The following is a 23,375-nucleotide window of genomic DNA, read 5'->3' on the forward strand; positions in this document are numbered from 1 at the left end:
TGAATGGGTCTGTGACTGTAAAGCGCTTTGTCCTTGTAGGAAGAAAGGCGCTATACAAGTATACACCATTTACCATTTACCTGCAGACGCCCTTGGTGTCCAGTCAAAGGGTCTTCATGGTGAGAGCAGAGGAGAAAGTGTGAGGCGGGATACTTTGATTGACACCAGCTTCAGGACCTTTATTGGAGCAGATGAAGCTAAATTAAACGTTTACAAACAGAACTGAGCTCCACAGAAAATCATGTTGAAAATCATGCTGCATAAAGAACAGTCCGCTGCCAGTCCTGGCCCCCCAGCCTCACCCCTGCTCCCCGCTCTGGTCGTCATCGGCTGATGCGTAGATGACCTGGTTCCTGCGTTTGATTCTGGGAGTGGCCCCTTGGCCGTCGGGGCCTTCGGTGCTGGCTCGCTTTAGGGTGCATGCGTCTGCGACATCCTCGCCCCCCCCGTCACACTGAGCAACCCTCGGGGTGGAGTGGGACGGGGGAGGCAGATTCAGTGGAGCGGGTGAGTCTGTGCATTTGGGCTCGGGCAGAACCATTCGACTGGGGGTGCGGACTTTGGACTCTGTTTCATCCTCCCCCCCCTCCTCCCCCCCCTCCTCCCACTCCTCCTCCAGGGTGATCTCATCCGGGTTGAAGGAGCTGGACAGTCCCGACGTGTCACTGGGATACTCGCTGGGCTCCTCTGCACTCCCAGAGCTGCCGCCCTCCTCCTCTGCCCCCCAGGCGCTGCCCCCCCCCAGCCCGGCCCCGGCGTAAATGTCTGAGAGGCCCAGCTTGGCACAGAGCTCTGTGGTCTGAGGGTTTGCACTGTATGCTGGGGCGGCGTGAGGCTGGGGGTGGGCGGGGTCATAGGGGGGAACAGTCCGGCGGAAGTTGTCTGGAATGTCGAGTTCCCCGCTGAGTTCCTCAACAACCTTCATCATGACCGCCTCAGAGGCTCTGAAGTCCCACCTGCCAGGAGCACACAGCGGGGTCAGACTGGAACGTCACATCTAGTACGTCACATGTAGAATGTCTCCTCTAAAACGTCACATCTAGTACGTCTCCTCTAGAACGTCACATCTAGAATGTTTCCTCTAGTACGTCACATCTAGAGCGTCACATCTAGAGCGTCACATCTAGAGCGTCACATCTAGTACGTCACATCTAGAACGTCTCATCTAGAATGTCACATCTAGAATGTCTCCTCTAGTATGTTACATCTAGAACGTCACATCTAGAATGTCTCCTCTACAACGTCACATCTAGTACGCCTCCTCTAGAACATCACATCTTGTACATCTCTAGAATGTCAGATCTAGAATGTCTCCTGTACAACGTCACATCTAGTACGCCTCCTCTAGAACATCACATCTTGTACATCTCTAGAATGTCAGATCTAGAATGTCTCCACTGGTACATCACATCTAGAGCGTCACATCTAGTACGTCACATCTAGAAAGTCTCATCTGGAATGTCACATCTAGAATGTCACCTCTAGTATGTCACATCTAGTACGTCACATCTAGTACGTCACATCTAGAACGTCACACCTAGAACGTCACATCTAGAATGTTTCCTCTAGAATGTCACATCTACAATGTCACCTCTAGTACGTCACCTCTAGTACATCACCTCTAGTACGTCACCTCTAGTACGTCACCTCTAGTACGTCACATCTAGTACGCCTCCTCTAGAACGTCACATCTAGAATGTCTCCTCTAGTACGTCACATCTAGAAAGTCACATCTACAACGTCTCCTCTACGTCACATCTAGTACGTCACATCTAGAATGTTTCCTCTAGAACCACACATCTAGAACGTCACATCTAGTACGCCTCCTCTAGAACGTCACATCTAGTACGTCAAATCTAGTACGCCAAATCTAGAACGTCACATCTAGAATGTTTCCGCTAGAACGTCACATCTAGAATGTCACATCTAGAACGTCACATCTAGTACGTCAAATCTAGTACGCCACATTTAGAACGTCACATCTAGTACGTCTCCTCTAGAACGTCACATCTAGAATGTTTCCTCTAGAACAGCACATCTAGAATCTCACATCTAAAACGTCACATCTAGTACGTCTCCTTTAGAAAGTCACACCTAGAATGTCTCCTCTAAAACGTCACATTTAGTACGTCACATCTAGCACGCCCCGTCTAGAACGTCAAATCTAGTACGTCTCCTCTAAAATGTCTCATCTAGAGTGTCTCCTCTGGAATGTCACATCTAGAATGTCACATCTAGTAATTCACATCTAGAACGTCACATCTAGAACGTCTCATCTAGAATGTCTCCTCTAGTACGTCACATCTAGTACATCACATCTAGAACATCACATCTAGAATGTCTCCTCTAGTACGTCACATCTAGTACGTCTCCTCTAGACAGTCACATCTAGAATGTCACATCTAGAATGTTTCCTCTAGAACGTCACATCTAGTACGCCTCCTCTAGAACGTCACATCTAGTACGCCACATCTAGAACATCACATTTAGTACGTGTCCTCTAGAACGTCAAATCTAGAATGTTTCCTCTAGAATGTCTCCTCTAGTATGTTACATCTAGAACGTCACACCTAGAATGTCTCCTCTAGAACGTCACATTTATTACGTCACATCTAGTACGCCTCGTCTAGAACGTCACATCTAGTACGTCTCCTCTAGAAAGTCTCATCTAGAGTGTCTCCACTGGAATGTCACATCTAGTAATTCACATCTAGAACGTCACATTTAGTACATCACATCTAGAACGTCACCTCTAGTACGTCACATCTGGTACGCCTCCTCTAGAACGTCACATGTACTACGTCAAATTCTAGTACGCCACATCTAGTACGTGTCCTGTAGAACGTCACATCTAGAATGTTTCCTCTAGAATGTCTCCTCTAGTATGTTACATCTAGAACGTCACAGCTAGAATGTCTCCTCTAGAACGTCACATCTAGTACGTCTACTCTAGACAGTCACATCTAGAATGTCACATCTAGAATGTTTCCTCTAGAACGTCACATCTAGTACGCCTCCTCTAGAACGTCACATCTAGTACGCCACATCTAGAACATCACATTTAGTACGTGTCCTCTAGAACGTCAAATCTAGAATGTTTCCTCTAGAATGTCTCCTCTAGTATGTTACATCTAGAACGTCACACCTAGAATGTCTCCTCTAGAACGTCACATTTATTACGTCACATCTAGTACGCCTCGTCTAGAACGTCACATCTAGTACGTCTCCTCTAGAAAGTTTCATCTAGAGTGTCTCCACTGGAATGTCACATCTAGTAATTCACATCTAGAACGTCACATTTAGTACATCACATCTAGAACGTCACCTCTAGTACGTCACATCTGGTACGCCTCCTCTAGAACGTCACATCTACTACGTCAAATTCTAGTACGCCACATCTAGTACGTGTCCTGTAGAACGTCACATCTAGAATGTTTCCTCTAGAATGTCTCCTCTAGTATGTTACATCTAAAACGTCACAGCTAGAATGTCTCCTCTAGAACGTCATATCTAGTACGTCAAATCTAGTACGCCACATTTAGAACGTCACATCTAGTACGTCTCCTCTAGAACGTCACATCTAGAATGTTTCCTCTAGAACAGCACATCTAGAATCTCACATCTAAAACGTCACATCTAGTACGTCTCCTCTAGAACGTCACACCTAGAATGTCTCCTCTAGAACGTCACATTTAGTACGTCACATCTAGCACGCCCCGTCTAGAACGTCAAATCTAGTACGTCTCCTCTAGAATGTCTCATCTAGAGTGTCTCCTCTGGAATGTCACATCTAGAATGTCATTTCTAGTAATTCACATCTAGAACGTCACATCTATAACGTATCATCTAGAATGTCTCCTCTAGTACGTCACATCTAGTACATCACATCTAGAACGTCACATCTAGAATGTTTCCTCTAGAACGTCACATCTAGCACGCCTCCTCTAGAACGTCACATCTAGTACGTGTCCTCTAGAACGTCACATCTAGAATGTTTCCTCTAGAATGTCTCCTCTAGTATGTTACATCTAGAACGTCACAGCTAGAATGTCTCCTCTAGAACGTCACATCTAGAATGTTTCCTCTAGAACGTCACATCTAGTACGTCTCCTCTAGACCGTCACATCAAGAACGTCACATCTAGAATGTTTCCTCTAGAACAGGGGTGGGCAATTCCAGGCCTCGAGGGCCGGTGTGTCTGCATGATTTCCAGATAATCTTGCCCTACTCATGGCTGATTACCTGGTTCAGGTGTGTCCAGCCAATTAGAACATGCCAGAGCAGGGTATGTTGGAAAATATGCAGGAATGCGGCCCTCAGTGCCCACCTCTGCTCTAGAACGTCACATCTAGTACGCCTCCTCTAGAACGTCACATCTAGTACGTCTCCTCTAGACCGTCACATCTAGAACGTCACATCTAGAATGTTTCCTCTAGAACAGGGGTGGGCAATTCCAGGCCTCGAGGGCCGGTGTGTCTGCATGATTTCCAGATAATCTTGCCCTACTCATGGCTGATTACCTGGTTCAGGTGTGTCCAGCCAATTAGAACATGCCAGAGCAGGGTATGTTGGAAAATATGCAGGAATGCGGCCCTCAGTGCCCACCTCTGCTCTAGAACGTCACATCTAGTACGCCTCCTCTAGAACGTCACATCTAGTACGTCTCCTCTAGACCGTCACATCTAGAACGTCACATCTAGAATGTTTCCTCTAGAACAGGGGTGGGCAATTCCAGGCCTCGAGGGCCGGTGTGTCTGCATGATTTCCAGATAATCTTGCCCTACTCATGGCTGATTACCTGGTTCAGGTGTGTCCAGCCAATTAGAACATGCCAGAGCAGGGTATGTTGGAAAATATGCAGGAATGCGGCCCTCAGTGCCCACCTCTGCTCTAGAACGTCACATCTAGTACGCCTCCTCTAGAACGTCACATCTAGTACGTCTCCTCTAGACCGTCACATCTAGAACGTCACATCTAGAATGTTTCCTCTAGAACGTCACATCTAGTACGCCTCCTCTAGAACGTCACATCTAGTACGTCAAATCTAGTACGCCACATCTAGAACATCACATCTAGTACGTGTCCTCTAGAACGTCACATCTAGAATGTTTCCTCTAGAACGTCACATCTAGAATGTCTCCTCTAGAATGTCACATCTAGAATGTTTCCTCTAGAACGTCACATCTAGAATGTTTCCTCTAAAACGTCTCCTCTAGAATGTCACATCTAGAATGTTTCCTCTAGAACGTCACATCTAGAATGCCACATCTAGAATGTCACAGCTAGATGTGTGCGTGATGCTGTAGTATCGCGAGACCCAGCGAGACGAGTGTGGTGAGTCGACTTGGCGGCGCGTAAGCATTTGAACAAACATTTTCGATCTTGTTTCATTTTTCCGCCATATTAAAACATTTCCTGCTAACTAACATAACCTGTTAAGAGTATTAAGCTTCTGTCAGCCTGGAGGACCTGGAGAATTTCATCGACGAGTGTTTTAATACCTGCAACATGGTGAAGCCCAGAACCGCCACCACCACCCCCTCCGCCAAGCGTGAACGGCCTGAGGACTCTCCCGGGGCTGTGTCCTCTCCAGGCAGCGGAATGAGCGATATCCTGGATTCGATTGACAAAAAGCTCTCCAGCTTTGATGGCCGCCTCAATCTGCTGGAGATCCTCCATAGAGAATTTCAAGGTCTGCGGGAGTCTCTGGAATTCAGCCAGCAGCAGGTGCGGGAGCTCGCAGCGGAGAACCAGGCCCTCAGAGAGACCGTGAAGACCCTGAGCAGTGACACCGCCCGTCTCTCCGAGGAGAACCGATCCATCAAGGAAACCCTCCTGGATCTTCAGTCGAGGAGCATGAGGGACAATCTAGTGGTCGCGGGGGTTCCAGAGGAGGTAGGAGAAGACCCCGAGGCCACCGTTAGATCCTTTTTACAGGTCCACCTGAAGCTCCCCAAGGAGGAGGTGCAGAAGATCTCCTTCCACAGGGTTCACCGCCTCGGAGGAAGAAGGTCCGACCACCAGCGCCCGCGTCCTATTGTGGCTAAATTCGAACATTTCAAACAGAAGGAGATGGTGAAGGGCCGCGGACGGGAACTGAGAGGCACGCATTACAGCGTGAATGACCAGTTCCCGGCAGAAATCCTCCGCAGAAGGAAGATCCTGTTCCCGCTGAGGAGGAAGCATCTTGCTGCTGGTTCGAGAGCGATTGTGGCTGTTGACAAACTTTACGTGGACGGCCGGCTGTTCCGGGACCCGGAGATCACCCCCTGGCTGTGCTGAAGGCTTTCAGATCCGCGCTGAGAACATCTGCGCTGCCCAGAAGAAACCCGCTAAACTTACTTCAATGAATGGAAAACCGGATCATCAATAATCCACACCTCGATCGCAGGAAAACAGTCTTTTTTTTTTTTTTCTTCGTCACCTCAGTCCCACTGATGTTTCTATTGTTGTTTTGTTGTTGTTTTCGTTTTCCCTTCTATCTCTTTTTTTCTTTCCTTTACTCTCCCCCCCCCCTCTCCCCCCTCATTATATGTAAATCACCTGGAAGCAACTCATCCTCGGTAAGTATTTATTTATGCACGGAACGGGCGCGCGCACACACAAGCGCACACAGGGGCGTGCACATGCGATCCCGCACACACACGCCGACATACTGCAATCACCTCACACAGGCTCTCATAGGACGCACGCGACACGCAGCTCACATAGCCAGAAAACGTTCACGCGCACAGCGCTTCTCAGTGCGGGCACGCGCACACGGACTGGTACACAAGCACTACTTAGCTTTACACCTTTTCAGTCAGAGCAGTTATGAACAGTCTTAACATCGTTAGCTGGAATGTGCGTGGACTTGGCTCTGAGCCAAAGAGACTGAAAGTGTTAAATCACCTGGATGGTCTAAAAGCAGATATAGCTCTACTGCAGGAGACCCATTTATCAGATTCTTTGAATCACCTTATGTGCTGCTTACAATTTCCAGTTATATACTCTGCCAGTTACAACTCCAAACAAAGAGGAGTTGCTGTTTTAATTAATAAAAATCTTAATTTTACTCATAAGGATACAGTTACTGACCCAGAAGGCAGATTTGTAATCATTAATATATCCATTCAGAATAAGGACTTTTGTATAGTGAGTATTTATGGCCCTAATGTTGACGACTCTTCCTTCTTTCACAGATTCTTCACCTCACTCTCAGTTCACTCTGACTCCACAATCATTATAGGAGGAGACTTCAACCTTGTTTTGGACCCTGAACTTGACAGACTCAGCACAGCAGCAAACCAGCGTACATGGCGGTCTGCAAGTATTCTAAAGCAGTACATGAATGATCTGGGTCTCTGCGACGCGTGGCGCTCATGTCACCCAAACACTAAAGGGTTCACCTTTTTTTCTCCAGTTCACTATTCACACTCCCGTTTAGACTATTTATTAATCAGTAACTCTCTTTTAAAAAATATTCAAAGCTCCAATATCCATCCAATTATTATCAGTGATCATGCACCAGTCTCTGTAAACATTTCTAGGGAAAAATCCACACCCTCTGGTACAACCTGGAGGTTTAATACGTCTCTGTTAAAGGACCAGGAATTTCTTGAATTCTTTAAAAAAGAGTGGGCAACCTTCTTAGACTTCAACAATACTCCAGACATCCCACCGTGCGTTCTTTGGGAAACAGCAAAGGCAGTCATGAGAGGGAAAATCATTTCTTATTCAACGCACAAAAAACGCAAAGAGAAAGCAGATTTATTAGAATTAGAAAATAAAATCAAAACCCTGGAGACTGCTTATGCTGCTTCTGCACAGAAACACATTCTGGGAGATCTGAAAAATTTAAAGCTGCAGTTAAATGACATCATTAATAAACAAACACAATTTCAAATACAAAGGCTACGACTTGAAAGATTTGAAAACTCTAATAAATCTGGCAAATTTCTGGCTAATCAGCTTAAAATTAACAGAGAAAAATCATCAATCACCTCTATTATGGACCAAACAGGAAATGTCACTCATGACCCGGTCAAAATTAATAACGAATTTGAAAACTTTTATAAAAACCTGTACACACCGCAGATCAATCCGTCAGAGCAAAGTATTGACTCATTTCTTAATAATGTAAACCTACCCAGGCTAAATGAGGATCAAATCACAAACTTAGATTCTCCGCTCTCGCCGTCTGAACTTCATGAAGCTCTGTTACTAATGCCTAATGGTAAAGCACCAGGGCCTGACGGCTTTCCTGCTGAGTTTTATAAAGAATTCTGGGAACAACTGGCACCAACATTTTATAAAACTGTCACATCTATTAATGAGAGCCAATCAATGCCACATAACATGAACTCAGCCAACATAATTCTTCTTCTAAAACCAGACAAAGATCCCACTAGTCCTTCAAGCTATCGCCCCATTTCTTTAATCAATGCAGATGTAAAAATTATCTGCAAAGCACTAGCACAGAGAATAGAAAAAATCACTCCTCACATAATCCACTTCGACCAGACTGGATTCATCAAAGGCAGACACTCGGATGATAATGTCCGTAGACTAGTTAATATAATAGACTTTGCCACCATTAAAAACCAGGAAATGACGGTACTATCGCTGGATGCTGAAAAAGCCTTTGACAGAGTAAACTGGAAGTTCCTTATTGCTGCACTCCATAAGTTTGGTTTTGGAGAAGCATTCATCAATTGGATCAAAATATTATATCACAACCCCAATGCATCAGTTAGAACTAATAAACAGACTTCAAACAGGTTTTTTCTTGGAAGAGGAACCAGACAGGGCTGCCCACTCTCTCCTTCTCTTTTTGCTATATTCATTGAGCCTTTAGCTGCAGCAATAAGACAGAATGAGAGCATTATAGGAATAAAAACCAAACACAGCCATCATAAAATTAGTCTTTATGCGGATGACATATTACTGTTTTTAAGGAATTTACATTCTGTAAATGAAACAGCAATGATCATAAATGAATTCTCCTCCATATCAGACTATTCCATTAATTGGAATAAGTCTGTTTTATTACCACTCAACAGGAATATGGAACAAAGACTCACAATTCCAGTTAAAACAGGAAATATCAAATATCTGGGTATCTACTTTTCCCCCAAACTATCAGAACTGGTGCAGCTAAACCACACCCCATTACTGAAAAGCATACAGGACGATCTAACACGCTGGACCAACCTGCCTCTGTCCCTTATGGGCAAGGTAGCCACAGTAAAAATGAAAATCTTACCCAAAGTTAATTATCTCTTCTCAATGATTCCCACACAACCGCCATTAAAATGGTTCAAAACATTAGACTCATCCATATCAAGCTTTCTATGGAACAACAAACCTGCAAGAATTAGTCTAAAAACTTTAAAATCTGCAAAAAGCTGTGGAGGATTAGAACTACCTAATTTCCACAAATACTTTCTTGCAAATAGATTACAATATATCTTAAAATGGTTAAAAAATAATCCAGAAACCAACTCATGGTTAGACTTGGAACAGGTGTTATGTGGAAAGATCAACCTGTCACAGCTACCATTTATTAGCCAAATAGTTAAAAAACAGGATTGTTTCAAAAGCATTAATATAAATGCCACCTTAACAGCCTGGTGGGAATTTCTCAAAATATCAAAATCATCAATTCAACCGTGCAAAATGACACCCATCTGGAACAACCCGGACATCCTTATTAACAAAAAAATGATTCACTTCCCAGCTTGGCAAGCAGGGGGCATAAAACAACTAGAGCACGTAATTATTGATAGAAGATTCATAACCCCCCAGGAACTTCAAGACAAACATGGAATAAATAACTTCTTGGAATATCAGCAACTTAAATCAAGTATTACTAAAAAGTATAAAATTAAAGACGACGATTTAAAGCTACCAGATGTAGTTACCACTCTGATTAATTTTTCAATGAATAGAACTCTCTCCAAAATATACAAACTTTTATGCAATTTAGATAACAATATTGCCCTTCCAACAAAAAAATGGGATGCAGATTTGAGCATCAGCACAGATGAAAGCTTCTGGTCAGAACTTTGTCTAAACACCTTTAAACTGACAAAAAGTTCAAATCTGCAGCTAATCCATCTCAAAACTCTTCACAGAATTTACTACACTGGACAGAGGATGTTCAAGATGGGTCTCAGTAACTCAGACATTTGCGAGCACTGTGATAATAATCTACCCGACAGCTACATGCACGCACTGTGGTTCTGCACTCCTGTCAGGGCTCTCTGGCAGCAGGTATGTGCCGATTTATCAGTCTGGCTTAAGGTTTCAATCACTGCCTCACCGTCACTTTGTGTGCTTGGTGACATGAGTGCCATCGATATAGAAGAAGGATTAGCATCTATCATTTTCATAACTCTTTGTATTGCCAAAAAAACTATTTTAATAAATTGGAAAAACAAGAAAAATATAAACATAAGTCAACACAGAAATCTGCTGTTTGATCATATCAGCTTGGAAAAAATGTCAGCCCAAAGCTCAAGTAACTTTGAAAGAATTCAGTCTCTCTGGTCTCCTGTGGTTGACTCCATGACTTAGGGGGTGGAGGGCTTGGTCGTCGCTGCTCCTTGCCCTTCTGCCGTGGTTTGGGGTGGGGGTCGGGGCTTCCGGTGCCTGGCGGGGGCGGTGGGGGGCTCCGTTGGTCGGGGGGTCGGGTCCGGTGCCTGGGTGGGGCGGGCTGGGGCGCTGCGTGGTCCTCTGGGCTTGGGTGTGGGGGTGCGTGGTGGGGGGGTGGGGTGGTGGTCTGGCTTGGCTTGGGGGGGTGGTCCCTTTGCCTGTGCTGGGGGGGGTTGGCGGGGGGCCCTGCTCGGGTGGGGGGGGCCCAGCGGCGCCGGATGGGCTGCCCATCTGCACCTGGGGCTGGGATCGGCCCTTCCCTGGCTCTGGGACGGGACGGGACAACCCTCTCGGGGCCCCCGGTCGCTCTGGGTATCACCCGCTTCGGCTGCGGGGTCTGGGGTGGGGTGGGGTGGGGGGCTTGTCGGCCCTGTCCTGTGGGGGGGCGTTCTGGGGGGGAGGGGGGGCCCATTATTAGTACGGGTCGGGGGGGCTAGCGGGTCGGGGTCTCCGCTGAGGCAATCAGTGGTTGCCTCGGCCGGTTGGCCTCCTCGGTCCCGTCGAGGCCTGACCAGAGCTCTTCTAGGGCCGGCGTCTGGGGGTGGGGGCCTGGGCTTGCTCCGGGGGGGGGCGACGCTTTCTGGCTCCTCTCTCTCTGTGTGGGGTGGGTGGTGCCGGGCCTGGGGTGTCGGCGCCTCCGGGGGTGGGCCCCTGGGCTGGGTGGCCCTGGCCCCTTTGCTGGGGGTGGGCTGGGGGACGGCTGTTTGACCACCGGGGGACAGTCTACCAGCTGTCCCCAACTTACCCCCTTCCTTATATAACCTCATATTAGGGTGAGGGGGTGGGGGGTTTAGCCTGCGATGCGCCTTGGGGGGGGGCTACTTGGGAGTGGCCCCCCTCCTATGGTTGCCGTATGGAGTGGGCCCCCCCTCTTTCGGTTTTATTTGCACCTTAGACACGTAGGGTCCTTGGTAGGGGGGGTGCTTGGACATCACTGCAAGCAAGCAGCAGATGTCCTCCTGGCACCCTACCCGCCAATTTTAACCGCACCTTAGACATTTAGGGCCCCTTGGTGTGGAGGGTGAGGGGACATCACTGTGAGTAATCAGGAGATGTCCCCTTAGTGCCCTACTCGCCAATTTTAACTGCACCCCCCTTAGTACACACACCCCTCCCCCTTCAATATATACATTCAAACATAAACACACACACATGCACACAAACACCCTCTCAAACACCCATACACGCACACACATTTTACAAGGAAGGTGGGACCTGGGTCCATCTGTCCCCTACCCCGTCCCTGGTGGGGGGTGCGGGCCTCTTGGCGATGGCGGCCGTGTCCCTTGGGTGCCGGCTCCCTGGGCCCGGCGGTGCTCTCTCCGCGCGGTGGGGGCGTTCATATTACACCTGAGCCGGGGGTGTTCGTGTCCCTGGGGGGTGGGTCCTGGTCCTCGCCCCTGGGCGCTGGGCCCCGCCAAACTTCCAACATGGCCGAGCCTGGTCGGGCCATATTTATAACATCCCTTATGGGCCGCCCTTTTTTCCCCGGGGTTCCCCCCTCCTGGGCGGGGGCGGCGGGCCCCTGCCTTGCTCCTACCTGGACCAACCGTGGGCCGGGTGGGTGGCTGCCTGGAGTGCGGAGCGGGTCTCCCTTGGGGGGTCCTGGCTCGTACCTGGGGTCGGGGCGGGGGGATGCCCGGAACTCCTGGGTGGTGGTGGGGTGCTCGTCTGGGGCTGTGGGCGTCCCTCTCCGGTGGGGCCCTGCGTTGGGCTCTTCCGGCGCGGCGGGGGGCTGCTTTCCTGGCTGGGCTGGGGCGGCGCTCTCTTTCCCTCTGCGCCTCCCTGCTCTCTGGCTCTGGGGGCCTCGCGGCGGTCCTGCTGGCCCTGGCCTGGGTGGCGGTCTTGGTCGCCCGGGGGGCGGTTGTTCCCTGCCTGTTCCCGTGTGGCGTTGGGGGAATTCCGGCTGCCGCTGCTGCTGCGGCGGGGGTATGGGTGTGGGGGTGGCTGGGCGCTCCTCCTCCTTCTTTTCACATTCCACCATCCATTTTAGAAGAACATAAACACTCACCTGAGCACAGGTGTTAGCTCACCTTTGCACTAATAGTTTGCATGATTGAATGAATGAAAGATTTCACACTAGTTGGTTTAAAGGCATAGGTATGCGTTCGTGAACACTATCTGTTTTGTGTGCATGTTGACATGTGGACATTTCTGCGGCTAGCAGGTGTGTTGATAATATTTGAGTGTGTGTGAACAGGCCCCGCCCTTTTTGTACTACATTTGAACCGTACCGTAACGATAAACAACCAGTAAACCTGTCTGCTCTATGCTGCTTCATGGTCTTACCCCCCTTCCCCTCCTATTATCACCCTCCTACCCCCCCCTCTCTCTAACGTCCCTCTCTCTTGTTCCCCTCTTTCCTTTTCCGTCCGGTCCAACACCAAAGATTTTCAAACATGATTGAAATTAATAAAGTTTGGCCTCAATTACAAAAGGGGTTTATTCAGACATACCTTTGGTTTGTCTGAAGATGAATAACCCCTCTTGTTAGAATAAAATATGTCCAACACAAGAGGCCCTCAGCTCTCATCTGTTTGCCTAGCTGTTGGACAGGACAAGTTAAAAAAAAAAAAAAAAAAAAAAAAAAAAAAAAAAAAAATAGAATGTCACAGCTAGAACGTCACAATTAGTACATCTCCTCTAGTACGTCTCCTCTAGTACGTCTCCTCTAGAATGTTTCCTCTAGAACGTCACGTCTAGAATGTCACATCTAGAACGTCACATCTATTACGCCTCCTCTAGAACGTCACATCTAGTACGTCCCCTCTAGAACGTCACATCTAGAATGTTTCCTCTAGAACGTCACATCTAGAATGTCACATCTTAAAATGTCACATCTAGAATGTCACATCTAGTACGTCACATCTAGAACGTCACATCTAGAACGTCACATCTAGTACGCCTTCTCTAGAATGTCACATCTAGAATGTTTCCTCTAGAACGTCACATCTAGTACGTCTCCTCCAGAATGTCACTTCTAGAATGTTTCCTCTAGAACGTCACATCTAGCACGCCTCCTCTAGAACGTCACATCTAGTATGTCTCCTCCAGAATGTCACATCTAGAATGTTTCCTCTAGAACGTTACATTTAGTACGTCACATCTAGAACGTCACATTTAGTACGCCTCCTCTAGAACGTCACATCTAGTACGTTTCCTCTAAAACGTCACATCTAGAATGTCACATCTTAAAATGTCACATCTAGAATGTCACATCTAGTACGTCACATCTAGAACGTCACATCTAGTACGCCTCCTCTAGAATGTCATATCTAGAATGTTTCCTCTAGAACGTCACATCTAGTACGTCACATCTAGTACTTCTCCTCCAGAATGTCACATCTAGAATGTTTCCTCTAGAACGTCACATCTAGTTCGTCTCCTCCAGAATGTCACATCTAGAATGTTTCCTCTAGAACGTCACATCTAGTTCGTCTCCTCCAGAATGTCACATCTAGAATGTTTCCTCTAGAACGTCACATCTAGTACGCTTCCTCTAGAACGTCACATCTAGTATGTCTCCTCCAGAATGTCACATCTAGAATGTTTCCTCTAGAACGTTACATCTAGTACATCACATCTAGAACGTCACATCTAGTACGCCTCCTCTAGAACGTCACACCTAGTACGTTTCCTCTAGAACGTCACATCTAGAATGTTTCCTCGAGAACGTCACAAAACCTTCAGGAAGTCACCTGCTGCATTAGGTTCAGGAACACCAACGCCCATCAGTTTAAATAGAAACTGTGTTTATTGGAACCATGGCTTTGGACTTTTATGCATCTTTTAGATGTGTTCTACTTATGAATGTCAAAAACTACAGAAGCTGGCCTGCTTTTAATTTGGTAGTAAGTTTTTCCCTGTTTCCTGTTCCTACAGGAAGTTAGTTAACATCCCAGTCTAAATGAAAGTTCCTATTTTAAGTGAAAGGCAGAAGTGTTTACTTCTGTAGTAAAGATTAAAATTATATGGACCCTGCAAAGCACCAGAACCCCTCAGAACCAGAACCTCTGCCTCCTGAAGCAGCTATGTGTTCCCTCTACTGCGTACCGTTCATGCAAGCCGTTGTTCTCAGGAGGGTTCCAGGGCTGGGGGCTGGTCCTCTGGAGACCGTCGGTGGCCTTCAGGATAGCCAACCACTCTGGATCATACTCCAGACCCCCAGATGAGCTCTGTCTGTCTGGAAGATCCACAATCTGCAACACAAACCCACGGAACGTGCGTCAGCCCATTCTCCCGCCATGAGCGCTGGGGGGGGGTTTGGCTAAACTTCACCTGCAGGAAGTCCCTGTGGGGCAGACACTTGTCCAGAGACAGGAATCTGGTTACACGGGGAGCAGCGTCACCTTTAGGCTAAACACAAATGCTTAGTTGGGGTAAGAAGGCAGTGGGAAATGGTTATTATCCTGCTCAATGCCTTACTGCGTGCTGCATGACTGCAGCAAACTTCACGTGCAGGTGGGCGGAGAACCAGTAGCTGGGCTGCAGGTGGGCCAGCAGCTCCTCTGCTGCAGGACTTCCTAACGTGTTGGAGTTGACTTCCTGGCAGAGAAACGTCTTCTTGCGCAGCAGCTTCTTTGTGTTTCCGTAATGGTAGATTCCACGCGGCCAGTCGTGGCTCATAAAGATGTCTACGGGCATCTGGATCTTTGTCAGGATGAAACTCAAAGTCAGCACCAGCAGCCCGAGTGTCAGAGGGTGGGAGGAGCTCTGGGTCTTTACCTGCTTCAGTTTGAAGACCTCAATGTTTCTGACGTGGTAGACGCTTCGAAGCGTCTGTGGGTTGTATGGAGGGAACTCGTGGTGACCTAAGAGAGCACACACTCAGTGATCAGAGAGACTAGCAACCGAAGGGCAGATATTTACACGCAACAGCTGATTCCAAGTGTTAAAACCTGTCACGTCCTCCGCCTCCCACCTCTGACCTAAGGCTGGGCGATAGGGCCTAAGCAAATTTTGCTTTTATTTAATCAAACGCAAGACAAACGTAACCCCCATCTCTGGGATAAATAAATGAACACTCTTGGAATCAAAGTCCCAGCTGTGTTTAAGTCCCACTTTGTCGTCTAGACTAAAAGGAGACAAACATTCACCTGAGAGTAGCACCATTTTCTAAAGGATTAACAATACAGCTCATATCTGGGCTCTAAGGTTTTAATATAATTAATAAACCTTCTTCTCATATCTGCGGTTCTGCCATCGGTGCTGGAGAATTCACTTTTCTTGTGTTCCGCAAGATATAAACTAGAGCTGTGACGGTGTGGGATTTTTGATCACAGGGGTGATGAAGCAACAGGAGTGGTGGTCACCCGCACCCCCCCAGCCGCCAAACACAAAATCCCCTGGCAGCCACGTTGCAAATGAATACAATTACAACGCAGTCTTCTTTATTAACAAGTAACAGTAACAACTAACTACTAACTAACTAATGAACTAACTATATAGGTGTTGTAGAATCTGTGTGTGTGTGTGTGAGTGACAGCGTGCACAAGTGTTAGCGGCGCGTGTTCATGTTTGGTGTTACGGAGCGAAGGAGAACAGTAATAAAGGCTTCCTTCAGGTGTTGGAATAGGTTTGTGGTGCTGCTGCCTTTGACTGTGATGGGCTGTAGGCAAATGTAGCAGCGTGGGGGTGGGGGTGGGGGGGGTGTCTCTTCCTCCACGTCTGTGGCAGTAAACCCAGACCAGTTCCAAACAACAGAGGATTTTATTCCTTTCTTGGGAACAAACTTCCCACTGTCACCGGTAGCCGTGTTGTCTCTCTGTTGTTTGTCGTTTGCCACACCGCCGTGTGAAACTAACACTACGGAAGCTCTGGGGAGCCAAAAATGTGCCATTACGTTGAAAACCCGATTTAGTTGTTTTTTTTTTAAATCCCCCGTAACAAAAAATTCGAATTAATTAATTCAATCGATTTTCCAGGCCTACTCTGACCTTTAGCAGCTGTGACACAGGTAGAGAGCGGCGTGTCAGAGCTCACAGCTCAGCCATAAAACCAAACCCGGTCAGACTCCCACTGCAAGAACTGCCACGTCAAAGTCAAATTCAACACCAGCAGTCTGGTGTCAGTGATCTTTTTGGAGTATGTTTCCTTCAAACATTACTTTGTCCTCCTAAATTGCTTCTTTGTTGAGGTGGGCGGAGCCAGCAGGCACAAAAGTCTTCAGGTGGCCCTTAACAGTTTTTTTAAAACTTTGTTTAGCTGGAACAAACTATGGGCAGCTTGAGAGCTTTGAGTGGAATAAACAGTTTATGTGAAACCATTGACTGAACTGGACTGAGCGAGAGTGACTCCACCCATTGAAAACGGTTTACTTCCTGCTCCAACCAAATGAAGTCAATTTAGTTGCCATATACGTTCATCTACAAACAAACAAGATTTCTGTCTCACAGACCTGTAACTTCTTCTGTAGAGGATCCTCTGTCCTCCACTGGTTACCTGTACTAATGATTCCTGTTTGAACTGGTTATCTATAGAAAGACTCCTGTCCACATCCTCACACAGCTTCACTCCAAACTCCACTATGAAGACCAAAGAGCTGTCTGAGGACACCAGAAACCAGATTGTTGACCTGCACCAGACTGGAAGACTGAATCTGCAACAGGTGAGCATCTTGGAGTGAAGAAATCGCCTGTGGGGGCAATTATTAGGAAATGGAAGACAAGACCACTAAGAATCTCCCTCCATCTGGGACTCCCCCCAAGATCTCACCCCGTGGGGTCAGAATGATCACAAGAACAGTGAGCAAAGATCCCAGAATCCCACGGGGGACCTAGTGAATGACCTGCAGAGAGCTGGGACCAAAGTAACAAAGGCTACCATCAGTAACACACGACACCACCAGGGACTCAAACCCTGCAGGGCCAGACGTGTCCCCCTGCTAAAGCCGGTACATGTGCAGGTCCGTCTACAGTCTGCTAGAGCAGTGTTTTTCAACCAGTGTGCCGCGGCACACTAGTGTGCCGTGGGAGATGGCCAAGTGTGCCGTGGGAAATTGCCCTCATTAATCATTAACTGATCTAAAAACATTTCACATCTCCAGGATTTTAGCTCTCTGTTCATCCAAACAGGCCCTGATAAAACACTGAGGAGTTAGGAATATAAAAGATCGTAAAATACCTTTTCTTTGCGTTTATTTTATTTTATTAAAGACATTTTGATAAGAATGACGTACCGCGATTCAGCTGCACCTTCGGCTGTATTTTGGAAAAGTCCCGTGTTGGGGGGGTTAATCACATGTCATCGGTCTGACCAATCAGAAGTGCTTAAAGTCTTCACTTCCTTGTCCCGATTTAGCTCGTAAAGTCGCTCAGTTCTAACAGAAATACCAGCTAAAGCTCGTCTTTAGCGGTGTAGCTTTCCACAGAATCCGGAGTCAGACCGTGGAACAAGTTAACAAAACAGCGAAGCTCCGAAAACCGATCTTCGGCCGTTTTATGCACTACATTTCCCATGATGCATTGGGTTGTGAGAGTGACAGCGCAAAAGGAGATCTGTTGTTAAACGTCTTGAAACCAACGAACACACATCAAACTATTTTTAAATCTTCTAACTTAACTTTTATTGCATCTTTTAGAAAAAAACAGCTGCAGTTTCCAGCTTTTTCTGTAACAATTATCTCAAAAATGCATGTGAGATTGTGGAGGGGCTGTAGATCAATACAGACTATGAGTTTCTCCTTGTTTTTTAATTTTTGGATGCTGGTGTGCCGCGGGATTTTTTTTAAGGTTAAAGTGTGCCGTGGCTCAGAAAAGGTTGAAAAACACTGTGCTAGAGAACATTTGGAGGATCCAGAAGAGGATTGGGAGAATGTCCTATGGTCAGATGAAACCACAATAGAACTTTTTGGTAAGAACTCTACTGTTTGGAGGAGAAAGAATGCTGAGCTGCATCCAAAGACCACCAGACCTACTGTAAAGCATGGGGGTGGAAGCATCATGCTTTGGAGCTGTTTTTCAGCAAAGGGACCAGGACGACTGATCCGTGTAAAGGAAAGAATGAATGGGGCCGTGTATGGTCAGATTTGGAGTGACTTCCATCAGAATTAAAGATGAAACAGCTGGGTCTCTCAGCATGACAACCATCCCAAACACACGTTGCCCGGGTAACAAAGGAGTGGCTTCATAAGAAGCATTTCAAGTTCCTGGAGTGGCCTAGCCAGTCTCCAGATCTCAACCCCATAGAAAATCATTGGAGGGAGTAGAAGGTCTGTGTTGCCCAGCAACAGCCCCAAAACATCAGTGCTGTAGAGGAGATCTGCATGGAGGAATGGACCAAAACATCACTGCTCTATATGAGATCTGCATGGAGGAATGGACCAAAACATCACTGCTCTATATGAGATCTGCATGGAGGAATGGGCCAAAACATCACTGCTCTAGAGGAGATCTACATGGAGGAATGGACCAAAACATCACTGCTCTATATGAGATCTACATGGAGGAATGGGCCAAAACATCTTTGATCTAGAGGAGATCTACATGGAGGAATGGGCCAAAACATCACTGGTCTACATGAGATCTACATGGAGGAATGGGCCAAAACATTACTGCTGTAGAGGAGATCTGCAAGGAGGAATGGACCAAAACATCACTGCTCTAGAGGAGATCTACATGGAGGATTGGACCAAAACATCACTGCTCTAGAGGAGATCTGCATGGAGGAATGGGCCAAAACATCTTTGATCTAGAGGAGATCTACATGGAGGAATGGACCAAAACATCACTGCTCTATATGAGATCTGCATGGAGGAATGGACCAAAACATCACTGTTCTAGATGAGATCTACATGGAGGAATGGGCCAAAACATCACTGCTCTACATGAGATCTACATGGAGGAATGGACCAAAACATTACTGCTGTAGAGGAGATCTGCAAGGAGGAATGGACCAAAACATTACTGCTGTAGAGGAGATCTGCAAGGAGGAATGGACCAAAACATCACTGCTCTAAATGAGATCTACATGGAGGAATGGGCCTAAACATCACTGCTCTAGAGGAGATCTGCATGGAGGAATGGGCCAAAACATCTTTGATCTAGAGGAGATCTACATGGAGGAATGGGCCAAAACATCACTGCTCTAGAGGAGATCTGCAAGGAGGAATGGACCAAAACATCACTGCTGTAGAGGAGATCTGCATGGAGGAATGGAACAAAACATCAATGCTCTAGAGGAGATCTGCATGGAGGAATGGACCAAAACATCACTGCTCTAGAGGAGATCTGCAAGGAGGAATGGACCAAAACATCACTGCTGTAGAGGAGATCTGCATGGAGGAATGGACCAAAACATCAATGCTTTAGAGGAGATCTACATGGAGGAATGGGCCAAAATACCAGCAACAGTTTGTGAAAACCTTGTGAAGACTTACAGACAACGTTTGGCTGCTGTCATTACAGACAGAGGGTATATAATGAAATATTGAGTTGAACTTTTCTTTTTTACCAAAAACGTATTCTCCACCATGATTTACAAATAAAGTCTTTAAAAATCAGACATTGTGATTTTCTGAATTATTTCTTCTCATTTTGTGTCTCATAGTTGAGGTTTACCTATCATCATTTTAAGTGGGAGAACTTGCACAGTGGGTGGCTGACTGAATACTTTTTTCCCCTCCGTCCATGACAGAAAACACAGATATTCCTGTATATTTTTTTGAGAAGGACAGTGTACAGCTACAGAGTTAATATTGGTTAAAACAGGTCATCGTTTATCATTGAATGTCGGGTTTTCAAACTGTCTGGGAATTTAAAGATATCTTGTTTGTCTGTGCAGAGTCCTGTTTTGCAGTTCCGTTCTAAACCTATGTGAGCTTGTAGCTCTCAGGCCAGATCTGGCTCGCTTGAAGAAGGTGCTGTACTTCCACGAGAACCAGCTGGCATATCCGGTCCGCAAAGACCAGGACAGGGATTTTCAATATGGATACAACCAAGTGCTGTCATGGTAAACCCCTATTTTTATTGCTGTCAGCCATGTGGGTCATGGCAGATCTGAGAGCAGCTACGCTGTCTGTAAAAGATCCATGAGGGAGTTCCTGCTGAGCTCTGCCTCACAGTGCAGATGAGCAGCAGTTAACACATCTGCAGCCCATAAATGGATTGTTTATTTAAAAAAATGTAATGCTTGAATTAGCAACCATGATCCGTTTGGCCCCTACTTATTGTGTCATTCTCACCGGTGTCTGAAATGTAAGGAGGCCAGATTATGTCTTGAACCAGATCAACTTTGCATGAGGTCATTGCTTTAGAAATAAAGTTAAATGAAAGACCAGAGCATCTTGTTTGTGCAAGTTTTTTGCCCTTGAGGATTTCTATGAGTGGAACGAAAGTAAAATAACGAGTACGGAATTACTTTTTGAAGTACACACTGAGAACTTTCATTCCAAATGTAGTAACACCTGATCTAAGTTATCATGAGTGAAGACCCCACAGTCACACTTGTAAACCCCTCCTCTAAATGTTGGTGGGTCGGTGTTTTTTAGCTTGGTGTCAGACGTGGTGGTGTTCAACTCGCACTTCAACATGGAATCCTTCCTCTCCGCCAAAACATCACTGCTCTAGAGGAGATCTACATTGAGGAATGGACCAAAACATCACTGTTCTAGATGAGATCTACATGGAGGAATGGACCAAAACATCACTGCTCTATATGAGATCTACATGGAGGAATTGACCAAAACATCACTGCTCCAGAGGAGATCTACATGGAGGAATGGGCCAAAACATCACTGCTCTATATGAGATCTGCATGGAGGAATGGACCAAAACATCACTGCTCTAGAGGAGATCTGCATGGAGGAATGGACCAAAACATCACTGCTCTAGAGGAGATCTGCATGGAGGAATGGACCAAAACATCACTGCTCTAGAGGAGATCTGCATGGAGGAATGGACCAAAACATCACTGCTCTATATGAGATCTGCATGGAGGAATGGACCAAAACATCACTGCTGTAGAGGAGATCTGCATGGAGGAATGGACCAAAACATCACTGCTCCAGAGGAGATCTACATGGAGGAATGGGCCAAAACATCTTTGATCTAGAGGAGATCTACATGGATGAATGGACCAAAACATCACTGCTCTATATGAGATCTGCATGGAGGAATGGACCAAAACATCACTGCTCTAGAGGAGATCTGCATGGAGGAATGGACCAAAACATCACTGCTCTATATGAGATCTGCATGGAGGAATGGACCAAAACATCACTGCTATAGAGGAGATCTGCATGGAGGAATAGACCAAAACATCACTGCTCTATATGAGATCTACATGGAGGATTGGACCAAAACATCACTGCTCTATATGAGATCTGCATGGAGGAATGGACCAAAACATCACTGCTCTAGAGGAGATCTGCATGGAGGAATGGACCAAAACATCATTGCTCTAGAGGAGATCTGCATGGAGGAATGGACCAAAACATCACTGCTCTAGAGCAAATCTACATGGAGGATTGGGCCAAAATACCAGCAACAGTTTGTGAAAACCTTGTGAAGACTTACAGACATTTGACTGCTGTCATTACAGACAGACGGTATATAATGAAGTATTTTTTTTTAACCAATTTTTTTTCTCCGCCATAATTTACAAATAAATACTTAAACAATCGGACATTGTGATTTTTTTTTTTTTTTTTTTCATTTTGTCTCATAGATTAGGTTTACCGATGATGTAAATTACAGGCCTCTCTCATCTTTTTAGGGGAGAGAACTTGCTCGATTGGTGTCTGACTGAATACTTTTCCCCCTCAATGTATCTTTATCTATAAATATAGGCAGATCTTTTAGAGTTTACCGTAGCTCGCAGGTCAGAAAAGTGTGGGCTCCCCTGGTCTACTGTATCCTGCATCTGCACTAGAGACCATCTTACCCCTCCTGTAGTCGTGTGACTTGAAGATCCCTGATAAACCTCCAATTCGAATCCCTCTGTAGCGAACAACTCCAGCGTAACCTGCAGAGACGGGGACGGGTCAGGTGGGGTGTCAGGCATGCTGCACACACCAACTGCTGGTGCTCACCAAGATAGTAAATGTTGGGCGCCACCCAGCCTCCATATGGCAGCTCCTGCAGATGGTTGGATGCCTCATGGTTCCCTCCAATAAAGATGGTCAACACTGGAGCTTTCTTCTCTCCGGAGTAGTATCTGTAAAGCAGGCAGCAGCTGGAAGCCAGGCTTCATGGTACTTGACAAAAAACATGAAACAAGTCAAGAAGACAAAACCAACTTGTAAAAGGTCTGCATGGTTCTGTACTTGGCTGGCACTGCCATGCACCTCATGTCGCCCTCGTTGCGCACCGCTTGGAAGTCTCCACAGCAGAGTAGCAGGTCCACCTTCACACCCTCCTTCTTCTCCAGATAGCTGATGGTTTCATAGATGTTGTCCAGCTCCCCGTGGCAGCAGCCTTCCACGGCGATCTTCATCCTGAACCTCCTAGCAGGCTCCCGTAGCTGCACGGAACTGCAGCACGCGCGCAGGAGAGTTGGATTCGCTACAGTTCGTCAGATGTTAAGCCCTTTTGTTTTTTCCCCCCAGAACCCACTTACCTGTTGAACTTATTTGTGCGTTTACACCCGCTGATTACTGGTCAATAACCAGCTCAACAGTGCACGTGAGAGCGAGCTAAGATCCGCACTGAAATGCGGAGACGAGCTGGTGTTGCGCGGAGAACGCGCGTGCTAATTCGGCCGTTTTCCTTCGGAAGCCGCGGCTATGACTATCCACAGAGCGA

At 46.7% G+C, this 23,375-nt stretch overlaps 2 protein-coding genes across 2 annotated transcripts in view; both read right to left on the bottom strand.

The window, feature by feature from the left end:
• Positions 1-178, bottom strand: part of lcmt2 (leucine carboxyl methyltransferase 2) — a 40,462-nt gene extending 40,284 nt beyond the window's left edge. Inside the window, exon 1 of the mRNA XM_078939029.1 lies at positions 81-178. The gene's annotated coding sequence lies outside the window, so the exon portion shown is untranslated. The remainder of the gene's footprint in view (positions 1-80) is intronic.
• dbr1 (debranching RNA lariats 1) lies at positions 154-23,333 on the bottom strand. Its single transcript, XM_078939042.1, has 9 exons — positions 23,191-23,333; positions 22,871-23,104; positions 22,664-22,788; positions 22,516-22,596; positions 15,361-15,446; positions 15,061-15,285; positions 14,914-14,991; positions 14,689-14,834; positions 154-956 (listed from the first exon to the last, which is right to left on the bottom strand). Exons 2-9 carry the CDS (start codon positions 23,065-23,067, stop codon positions 299-301), a joined length of 1,596 nt encoding a protein of 531 aa, XP_078795168.1. The 5' UTR covers positions 23,068-23,104; positions 23,191-23,333; the 3' UTR covers positions 154-298.
• Positions 23,334-23,375: the final 42 nt, after the last annotated feature.

This window comes from Oryzias latipes, chromosome 21, assembly GCF_053564925.1.
Source record: "Oryzias latipes strain Hd-rR chromosome 21, Olatipes_Hd-rR_3.1".
In the NCBI taxonomy this organism is placed as follows: Eukaryota; Metazoa; Chordata; class Actinopteri; order Beloniformes; family Adrianichthyidae; genus Oryzias; species Oryzias latipes.

Coding starts and splice junctions, on each gene's coding strand:
- dbr1 (XM_078939042.1), bottom strand. CDS start 23,067: ATGAAGATCGCCGTGGAAGGCTGCTGCCACGGGGAGCTGGACAACATC. Junction 14,835..14,913: donor CCCACAGGGACTTCCTGCAG/GTGAAGTTTAGC, acceptor TTTGTGTTGCAG/ATTGTGGATCTTCCAGACAG. Junction 957..14,688: donor AACAACGGCTTGCATGAACG/GTACGCAGTAGA, acceptor TGCTCCTGGCAG/GTGGGACTTCAGAGCCTCTG.